Source organism: Cannabis sativa, chromosome 2 (genome assembly GCF_029168945.1).
Source record: "Cannabis sativa cultivar Pink pepper isolate KNU-18-1 chromosome 2, ASM2916894v1, whole genome shotgun sequence".
NCBI lineage: Eukaryota > Viridiplantae > Streptophyta > Magnoliopsida > Rosales > Cannabaceae > Cannabis > Cannabis sativa.
Genome location: NC_083602.1, coordinates 30575889 through 30586113, shown reverse-complemented (window position 1 = coordinate 30586113; position 10225 = coordinate 30575889). Strand labels below are relative to the sequence as shown.

Sequence of the window (10225 nt, the reverse complement as noted above, 5' to 3'; positions counted from 1 at the left end):
GGGTGTTTGTCCACGAGACAAATTTTATTTTGATTAGAAAAAAATGAGAAGGAAAGAAAAAATATGGTCTGATTATGATTTTGGTTTTGTGAGAAGTGGAGAAGAATACGTATTTTTGCATTAACTTTTAAAGTATCATATATTTGTATTAAATATTATTTTATGGTATAAATAAAAAATATAACACTTATAAATGTACAAATGAATATAATAAAACCAAAAATCCATCGAAAGAATTAAAAACGAGTCCTCTTGCAATTTGGCCGAAGAAGTTTGAAAGTTCAAAGTAGTGAAAGTTTGTAGTAATGATGTGAAAGGTGTGTGTTGTGTGTGGAGTTTAACATATATTTATGTTTTAACTGGTTACTACTCTCTAGCATACTAACATTATGTATGCTCTGAAATCTGAATTGATGCAAACTAGGACTACATAAAAAAATAATGCCAAAATTTTAGGCTTTAGCATATAATTTATTAGAAATTCTACTTGTTTTTTTTTTTAATATCTGAACAAAGAATTTCTACTTGTTTATTACAAAAGAAAATAACAAAATCAGAGTTAATTATGCTATTTTCCAGAAAAAGTTAATTTAATAATAAGAAGAATAAGAATGCAGAGAAGTTCCCATTCTCCCTTGTCTTTTTAAACAAACCATGACCCAAGACAGATACTACACACTCTCTCTCTCTCTCTCTCTCTCTCTCTCTCTCACACACACACAAGTCAGAGCTTTAAAAAGCAATTTCAGCTGAAAAAGCTCTTCCTCCTATTCCCTTGCCCATACTCTTACATATACATACATACTCCTCTTTCTTTAACCAAACAAAACCACATTCTCTCTCTCTCTCTCTCTCTCTCTAGGAATCCACATCTCCATTTTCGGGTTCTCGGGTTCCGGGTCTGCCACCCATTTCAACAACAGCCCTTTCTTTCCATCCTCGAACAAACACACGTATATATAATATACAATAAATTTTATATAACTATATATAGACAAACCCCAGTTCTCAAATTCTCTTGGGAACCCAAAAGAAACCAATGCTTAAACTCTCTTCTTCTCACCTTTCCTCAACTTAAAAATCCAATTTTTATTATATACAACTTTATAATAGCTCTAGTACTAGTGTACCACAACAACAACAACGACAACAGCGAAACTTTTCTTTCTAACCCTACGTTATGGCGGGTAACCCGCCTGAGAATCTCGGCGATGATTTCTTAGAACAGATCTTGGCAGGACAGCAGTCATACACTGGTGGCGGTGGCGATATGGGGTCCATGCCCATGGTTTTACAGTTGGGTTCCGGCGCCGGAAACGTCTCCGGTGGGTCTGGTCCCGGAGGTGGGTATAGAGGAGTTGGAATGGGGATGGGTATGCCTCTGGGTTTGAATTTAGAGCAAGGTTTCTTAAGGCATGACAGGTTTAGAGATGAGGTTGAAGTTAATAATAATAATAACAACACTAATAATCTTTCTTCTCCAGTGAACGCTACTTCTGCCATTAATGTAAGTCACTGTTTTTTTTTTGTTCGTTTTCATTTGGTGATGTCGTTTTTCCAAAGTACAAAGGGTTCTAGTTAGTTAGTTTTAAGTGTAAAAAAAAGTTTGTGGTTTTGATAGAGATGTTGTGAGATTTGCTTGCCATATGTGGGGAAGAAGTGGAGTGGGAACAATTTTCCCTGAAAATTTCTGTTTCCTTTGCCGGAAAGTGCTTGGGAAAATTCTCTTATCGTCAGCTTTTTCGTTTCTTTATTTTTTTAAGTAGGAATTCGAAACCCCAAAATTCCTCTTTTTTCTCTCATTTATTTATGACGAATTTGGAATCTCATAAACTTTAAATTTTGGTTTATTCTTTATTTTTCACTCTCTTCCCCGTTCAGGGGTTAGAATTAAAAACCCGGGTTGGTAAAGGGTATTTTTGTAAATTGTGAGGGAATATAGAGGATAATTTGGTCATTTGGAGTTTTGGCAGGAGCGAGATTCGGTGCACATGGCGAGTTTGTTTCCAGCCTTTGGGCATTTGCAAAACCAGTCGGTCCGCGCAGCGCCACCGCCTCCGCCACCCCAACTTCACCAGGTTCGCACAAGTGATTTCTAATGACTATTCTACCCTCAACTTCAATCTTTTATTATCAAACAGCCCTTAGCATGTATATAAATATCACAGACATTTATAATTATATACATATCTTTTAGGTATCTTTCATTTGAATAATATGGTCCAAAGAATTTTTCTTTTCATATATTTTTCAATAAAGTTACAAGATTTTCTTTCTTCTTGGTACTAAAATTCTTTTTTAGAAGTTTTTATTTTTAGAAATTTTTTTAAGTTTTTTTTTTTTTATAAGTATTGAAGCAATATAAATTTTGAAAAAAGCAACAAATTATTGGTGTTTAAAAAGGCTCATCTTTTTAATTTGACTATGATTGTTTTCTTAATTATTGATTATTTATTCTCCTCTATTAGGCAAAAAAAAAGAATATAAATATACATTAATTAAATTGTCCCAAAAGTAAAGAAGACGAAAAAAAATAATAAAGTTGAAAACAAAAAAGGTACTGTCTCAAAATTATTTTTGAAGGGAGTGACGTGAAGGGGGCAAAATTGGTAATTAGGAAAAATTAAGTGTTTTCGTTTTCGAAAGGACCTGGCTTTGGCACTGAAGGCTCCGTACACGTGCGAGTTCTCAAAAGTCCAAACGTGCGGAGCTTTGCAGTCTCAGGGACCATGTGGCCCTTTTCAGCCTAACTTTTATATTGGTGATTATTACGGATGTAAAGGGAATTTTATTGAAATGAAAATGAATTCTCTTTACATTTGTAATAATAGTGATCTTTGTCAGTTTTAAGTTTTAACTTATGTGTTAATACTCTTCACACGCTCTCACTCTCTCTTCAATCAGAGCAGAGCGTGTCTGTAACACGCGCCGGTAGCTTTCATTTGGGCCGGAAGATGTGTCACTGTTAAACTGTTCTAAAATTTGACTTCTCCATATATACGTATATTGAGCGGATTTTGCTGCTGAATTTCAGTTAAATTTCATTTTCAGTGTTCTAATTTTTTTTTGACTTATAAATAAATAAAATATTTATTATATTATAAATAGATGGGCTAATTGGGTGTACAATAATTGTTTGATTTTTCTCCAATTTCATATGATTACCCAAAGTAGATTAAAGTTATTGACAAGTTGATATGAATGAATGAAGTGCTAGGATAGGTAAGTGTTTTCTTTATTTGTATTACTTTTGATGTATTTCCTTATATGCAATGAAGCTTGCATAGACTTGTCTAACTCTTAATTTAGTTCTCATCTCATGCGTTACACCACTCCAAAAGAAAGATGATGCAATTTTAAGCAAAACAAAAAAGTTATTTTTTTATTACTTTTCGTGGCGTGAGCTTATGCAAAATGTGTCTTTTTCATTTGAGGAGAAGTGTTAGAAGATAGAGGTTTGTGCTAGGAAAGTAAGAAAGAGAGAGTACATGAACCATAAGGTGGTCTTCCACCAAATATTGTCGGAATTGGCCAATGAATATCAAAAAATTTGAAGTTTAGGATTGAGATAATGACTTTGTATCACAATTTGACAGCTTTAATAACTCTTATCTTTATTGTAATGATTTGGCTAGCTAGTGGTTTATGTGTTTTTCTTTGTCTGGTATGGTATCAGTGTTTTTTTGGCTAAGTTCCCACGAGCCTGATAAAGGCCAGGTTTCAAGGGAAATATTTTTAATTGGACAGTTGACATTTATAATTTTAGTCTTTCTTATGTGTTCAGTCAACTTAACCAATTAATTATGTAATTTTCATTATATAATTTTATGACTTGTGTTTTTTTTTTTTTTTGCTTTTTGAAACCTTTTACTGGTAAATTGACATTGGTTTACTTTCATCCGAAAACAGTCATATCATGTTCAACCCACTCCACAAGTTGCCCCTGCACCACAACCACCTACCATGCGCCCAAGGGTTCGAGCAAGACGAGGGCAGGCTACAGATCCCCATAGTATTGCCGAGCGGGTAAGTATAGTTTGGTTTTGATACAGCAATATATAATATATTCTCTGTCAAAGGTCATAGTTCAGTAAATCCTTTACTTTGGATATTCATAAGCTGTGTTGTGCTTCATGAGCTAGAGAAATTTGAGCTTATTGAATCTGTTATGTTTGATGAATGATTCACTACTGGCAAAAGGTCACCAAAAGAGTTTCTTTGATGCTTGCCATCATAAAATTAATAATAATAACAAATTCATTTGTAAAAAAAATGAGTGGAACGAAGTGCAAAATCTTAGAGAAATTTTTTGAAAGAAAATGATTTAAATTAAATTATTTGTTCACATTTTGAAGTTTACTATGTCTTCAATACAAAGACTTTGAAAGATAATAACTCTTCAACTTTAATTTGTGACTTCTTGATAAAAATTCACTGAAATAATTTGGTGATCTTCCCACATTGATGCTCGATACATGCGTATTAATAGTGAAAATCAAGACTAGTGTCTTTCACCTTTTTTATACTTAATATTTTTTCCTTCTTTTCCTTCAGTTGCGCCGGGAAAGAATTGCAGAAAGAATGAAGGCTCTGCAGGAATTGGTTCCAAGTTGTAACAAGGTTAGTGTCTAAGAAATAAAGTTATTCAGTAGCCTAAAAATATTGAAATGAAACCGTTGGCTTTACATCTGAATTTCAATCATAAGTTCCATTGTGGTGATCAATGAAAAACCTCATGCAGACAGATAGAGCAGCTATGCTTGACGAAATTGTAGATTATGTGAAGTTTCTAAGGCTACAAGTAAAGGTACGATTTTACGAGTACTCAAGATTTGAACAGTTGCATGCTCTAGAAACGATTCTTTCCTTTGCTTCATACGTTATTAGATAACTTCCTAGACTTGTTAATCTTCAAAATAATCTTGAACACTGCTTGAATTTCAGCACAAATTTAATCTGATGCTCTTTTTCTCTTAGAAATTATTGATTTTTTTTTCTTACTAGGTAAAACTTTTTATGCATTTTCTAACGTCATGTTTTTAGAAACTTGTTTCAAATGCTTACCAATTGTGTAGTAAATTTCTTCTATAGTCCGTAGCATGTAATTATCATGTAGTAGGTCCCAGATACCATTAGATGTATATATTTGTATTTTTCATTATTTTCTATTTGAAGTAGTTATGATGTCAAACTGAAATTGAGTGTCTTCAATAGGAATCTCCCATACATTATGAATTCATGATTTGATAGGAAGACCATGTTTTGCAATTTTCATGAATTTTTAGCTTGCTGGTATTTATTGGCGTTTTTCGGCTGTTGAAACAGGTCTTAAGCATGAGTAGACTCGGTGGGGCTGGTGCAGTGGCTCAGCTTGTAGCTGATGTACCCTTATCATCAGTTGAGGTACTATAATCCTTAGATGAACCTTTACCTAACAATATTTGTTACATAGCCTGTAATTAAAGATAAACAAATAAAAAACTATCAATCAGTTACATTCCACAAGACGGCTAAGCTCTATATTAGCCATATATAGTGATATATTCAAACATACTATTACGTAGTTCTTTTTGAAACAACTTTGCTTGGACTAGTGTTTTTACTTCTCATTTTTGTAATCATAAATTTGTGAAATAAAGGGAGGAGGAGTTGAAGGTGGAGACAGTGAAGCAGCTTGGGAGAAGTGGTCGACTGATGGCACAGAACAACAGGTAGCAAAACTGATGGAAGAAGATGTAGGAGCTGCCATGCAGTTCCTTCAGTCCAAGGCACTCTGCATCATGCCCATATCTCTGGCTTCTGCTATTTTCCGAACACACCAACCAGATGGTCCAACTATGGTTAAGCCTGAATCAAACAGTCCCTCCTAATGCCACCAACAGAAAGATCCCAAACCCTGTGGTTGGTCTATTATCACTCATGACATTTGAGTATTCTGTACTCTTAGTTCCCAACTCATGCCGAGAGCGAGAGAGAGAGAGACTGTCAAGTCAATGTAACTGTTCATTCTCATGTTAGTTTTTGTCAAACAAGGGACTAGAGTTTTCATGGCTAGGAAGAAACAGAAACAGTAGTAAGGCATGTGATATTTTTTTTTTGCCTTGGTCAAGTCTATGGAAGGTTTTCTCTTTGTCAAAAGCTCATTTGATTATCTTACTCTTCTTAGTATGAGTGGTGGGGTTTTAGTGGTGATGACCAAAAATATTGGTGGTGGGAGCTCTTCTTTTCATTTTTTTTTTCTTTCTCTCTTTCTCTTTTTTTTTTTTTTAACTTGGATAATGGGGTGCCGGGGCCATTAAAAGGAAATAGATGGAACTATGATGTATTTGACGAAAACTTTAGTGCAAGTTGAAAATAGATAATGGTTGGTTTTTATCATAAAGCTATTTTGGAAGCTTCTGCTTTTCTTAAATATATGTTTTATTATTTATGTTTGAATTGATCGGTTTGAATTTGTTGTTTCTTAAAAAGTAAACTTGCCCTTTTTTTCAATTTTGGTGAATGATTATACAAGAGAAAGTTATTGGGTGAGAGAGAAAGTTAGAAAATGATGTTTAGCAAAAAAATATGGTACCATTTTCACTCGTTTGTCCACGGGAAAAAAAAGTTGATTAAAGTATAACTTCGATGATAAGATTTTTTTCCCTTCTCGAGTAAAATATAGTTTAATTCAACTATTATATTTTTCTAGTTTGAAAATGAACTGTTGATGCTTAATATTAAACTAACTAAAAATAAAAAGTGAAAGTAACCCTTTTCTTTTTTGTGTGTGTTCTGTTGATGGTACTGAAGGGGTACTTGGTTTATTGGTTTGTGCTTGATATTTTGTTTTTTAAAACTTATTGGGTCTGAAAAATCGACATTCGTGGACGACTTTTAGGGTGGATTGGTTTATTAGGTAGGGACTTTATTAACTTGAATTAATCATACTCCATTCAGATCCTGGAACAATGGTCTGAAAACAGAACTCTTGTGAGCAGACAAATAAACAAACTGGTGTTGCTTTGAATATATTACCTCGACGGAAAGATAATCATTGAGACATCGAAGAAACAAAAATTAGCATATGATTTCCATGTCTTCATGCATAATAACACAGTAACTTTTTATACATATGTAAATAAAAGGATATGTTATTTTTAAACATTGGGATGGTCTACGTGGCTCTGAGGTGTTCTAGTTTTACATGGTTTAAAGGCCGGCGGCAGTAGAGGACATAGTAAACAGAACTAATAGATTGGATGTGGAACAAGAGGTTGATTGGGAGGTTAATGAAGAGGAAGTTGTGGAATTTGGTGAACATGCTCTGAATGGAAAGATCATTGCTAAACGTCTAGGATTTTGAATTTTATCTATTAAATAATAATATTTTAATTATATATTAAAATAATTTATTATTATTTAATTTGATATTTAATAATTAAAATTGTTAATCAAAATTCTTTTTAGAAATATTATTGTACATGTGTAAGAGACCGTCACAAGGCACTGCGTTACGCTTATATGTCATATGCCACGGGCATATGTGTTTTTCCATCCTCAATTTCTTAATTAATTAAATACTAAATATATATATATATAAAAAAAAATTAGTTCAGTTATATTTAGAAATTTTTACATCAAAAATACAAAATGTAATACCACAACACGCCTGTATCAATTTTTTTACTCTTCTTCTTTATTTTATTACTATTTTACCACATGCACACCCATTCCATGCATGAGTAGACGTGTGTGACCTATGATCCCTATCAATCAACCATCCATCATTTCCCTCTCTTCTTTTTTTTCTTCTTTTTCCTTTTATTTTCCATATCTTTTTCATTTTTTTTTTAAAAAAAAATTAGTAACCTCCATTGCTGAACCTTCCCTCCCCACGATCCCACATCCATTTTCCCGCTCATTTTTGTTCTTCAAAATTTTTTCAACTCCCACTAACCCAATCCCATAACCATTTTTCCTCTTTCTTTTTTGTTTCTCAATCCATATATAAAATGGCTGTGACCCGTTCTTCATCATCTCTTTTCCCTGTTCAAAAGAAAAGCTCCAAAATGGATTTGAAATCATTAGCTAATAAGGCCAAGGGAAAACGACCTATTATTGAGGATGAAGACTCTGATTTTGCTCTTCCATTAACGAAGCGTGGGCGAGCTCCTCCTAAGAAGAAATCAAAGGTCGGTGTCCAAGAGAAAATGACTGAAGATGTTGCTGGAAAAAACGATAATGCTGGTGGTGTTATTCGAACTGAGGTTTGTTTACAGTTTCTTTTTCGTTTCCCCCTTTTTTATAGATATTCTTGTATTTTTCATTTTATCGATTTTGTGTTTCTGGTTTGTGATATTCTAGGTTTTCCATTTTAAAACTTCGTTTGGTTTTGTTTGGATTTTTAGGGCTTTAATTTTTCTTGATCAATTTTATTTGTTCTTTTGTGGGTTTTGCATTTTAGTTTGTTTATTCTTAATTTTGTTTCATTTTGTTGTCTTTTTTAATCTGTTTGTGTTTTCTAGTTTTTTAAATATTTTTAAACTTCTGTTTTGTTTTAATGTCTCTTCTCAGTGTGTTTTAGTTTTTACATAGTTTTTTAATAGTGTAATCTGTTTATGTATGTTGTCTTTTGGGAATATTATTAGGTCTAGTTGTTTTCTGTTCATTTTTAGGTAATCAATGTGTAACAATTTGATTTAAGATCTTTGTAGTTTATGTTCGAAGAATTATTTATGTTTGTCAGTTTGTTTTTTCAGCTTTTTTTTTTTTTTTTTTTTTTTATAGTTTTATTATAGTTTGTATACTTGTTTATTCGCCATTTTTATTTATATTTGCCATGTTTGTTAAATTGCAGGTCTGGGATTACAAATTTAGTCCCTCTGATTTTTACAGATCCAAATGTGTTTGTACTAGAAATTTCTCTGTTATTGATAATATAAAGAATACTTTATCTGTGAATTTGTTGTCTATGTTTCGTGACGCCCAATTTGGTCATTTTCTGGATATACCTGATTTTGTTTTCCACCCCCAAGTTGTCAATAGCCTACTGTTGAGGGAAGTGTACCAGCCTAATCCAAAAGAATTTTGGGCTAAGGTTGCTGGCCGTTGTATACGGTTCAGTGCCGAGGAGTTTTATTTGATCACTGGTATTGATTGTTTTGGTGATTGCAACAAATTGTTGTTTTCCCAGGAATCAAACCAGTTGATTGAGGTTTATTTCCGTGGTGTAAAAATCATTGATCATAAAGCTATTGAGGATTTTTTTTGGGGAGTAGGTGGGGTCTGGACGAGTCTCTTGGTTTGAAATTGTATGTGTTGTATTTTATCCAATGTTTTCTTCTTAGCAATATTCCAGATAAAGAAGTTTCTAGGTTTGATCTAGATGTTGTTGATACCGATCGTTGGGATGAGTATTGTGTTAGGTTTTATGCCCTAAATAAAACTCTTTACAATCTGATTAGTTATCAACATAAGAAATTTGAAGTGATTGATGTTTGCATGAATTTTACATGCTAATGGTTTAATATGTTTAATATGTTTATTACATTCATACACACAAAATCAGTTAAATCCAGATCATATGTTTATTCACAATTACAGTATCGTCAACACAGTGGAATGTGATTGTGATCATATGAATCAAAAGTTTTGGTCCCTGTTTCATCAGTGTTATTGGATTTACACTAATGTGATAATCAGCGATGATGTGTACTTACACTTGGAGTAAGTGTTATGTTCTTTCCAGGACATTAGTAAAGTATACTAGTTTCGAATGTATGGAGTATACATTGGACTGGACCGATATTGCAACTAAGTTAAGATATTACAAACTTACCGTTATACATATCTTTCCAAGTCAATATCAGTAGTTGATCTTAAGATTAAAAGAATCTAAATCCTGATATGCTTGGGCTCAACTCAGGAGTGCTATTCATGTTCTTAGATTTATTAGTTAAGCCTACTTTCGGGTCAGGGTGATACGTATATTTCGAGAACATGATAGTATGATTGAGTGGGAGTGCTGAACATAAATATGGAATCTATAGCTTCTACTGGTGTATAGAAGTCAAGTGATGATTCCCTTCGAGCTTAGCAAATAGAAGTAAATGGATGAGCTCTTGTTTGACTGACTAATTATTAGATCACTAAACACCATTTACAGGTAGCTAAGTGTTTTAAGGGGCAAAATACATTGAGGGGTGAGAACGGTAAAGAAATCCCATCTCGATGTAAATCATCT

The 10225-nt window shown here is 33.1% G+C and overlaps 1 protein-coding gene across 1 annotated transcript; it reads left to right on the top strand.

Moving 5' to 3' along the window:
* Positions 1-422: 422 nt before the first annotated feature.
* Positions 423-6382, top strand: LOC115719422 (transcription factor UNE12). Its single transcript, XM_030648467.2, has 7 exons — positions 423-1507; positions 1974-2078; positions 3910-4026; positions 4555-4620; positions 4742-4807; positions 5326-5403; positions 5640-6382. Exons 1-7 carry the CDS (start codon positions 1181-1183, stop codon positions 5868-5870), a joined length of 990 nt encoding a protein of 329 aa, XP_030504327.1. The 5' UTR covers positions 423-1180; the 3' UTR covers positions 5871-6382.
* The last annotated feature ends 3843 nt before the right edge of the window (positions 6383-10225 follow it).

Bases quoted from the DNA above. Each gene is read 5' to 3' on its own strand.
- LOC115719422 (XM_030648467.2), top strand. From the start codon at position 1,181: ATGGCGGGTAACCCGCCTGAGAATCTCGGCGATGATTTCTTAGAACAG. The intron at 2,079-3,909 runs GTTCGCACAAGT...ATCCGAAAACAG, and splicing joins CGCCACCCCAACTTCACCAG to TCATATCATGTTCAACCCAC. The intron at 4,808-5,325 runs GTACGATTTTAC...CTGTTGAAACAG, and splicing joins TTCTAAGGCTACAAGTAAAG to GTCTTAAGCATGAGTAGACT.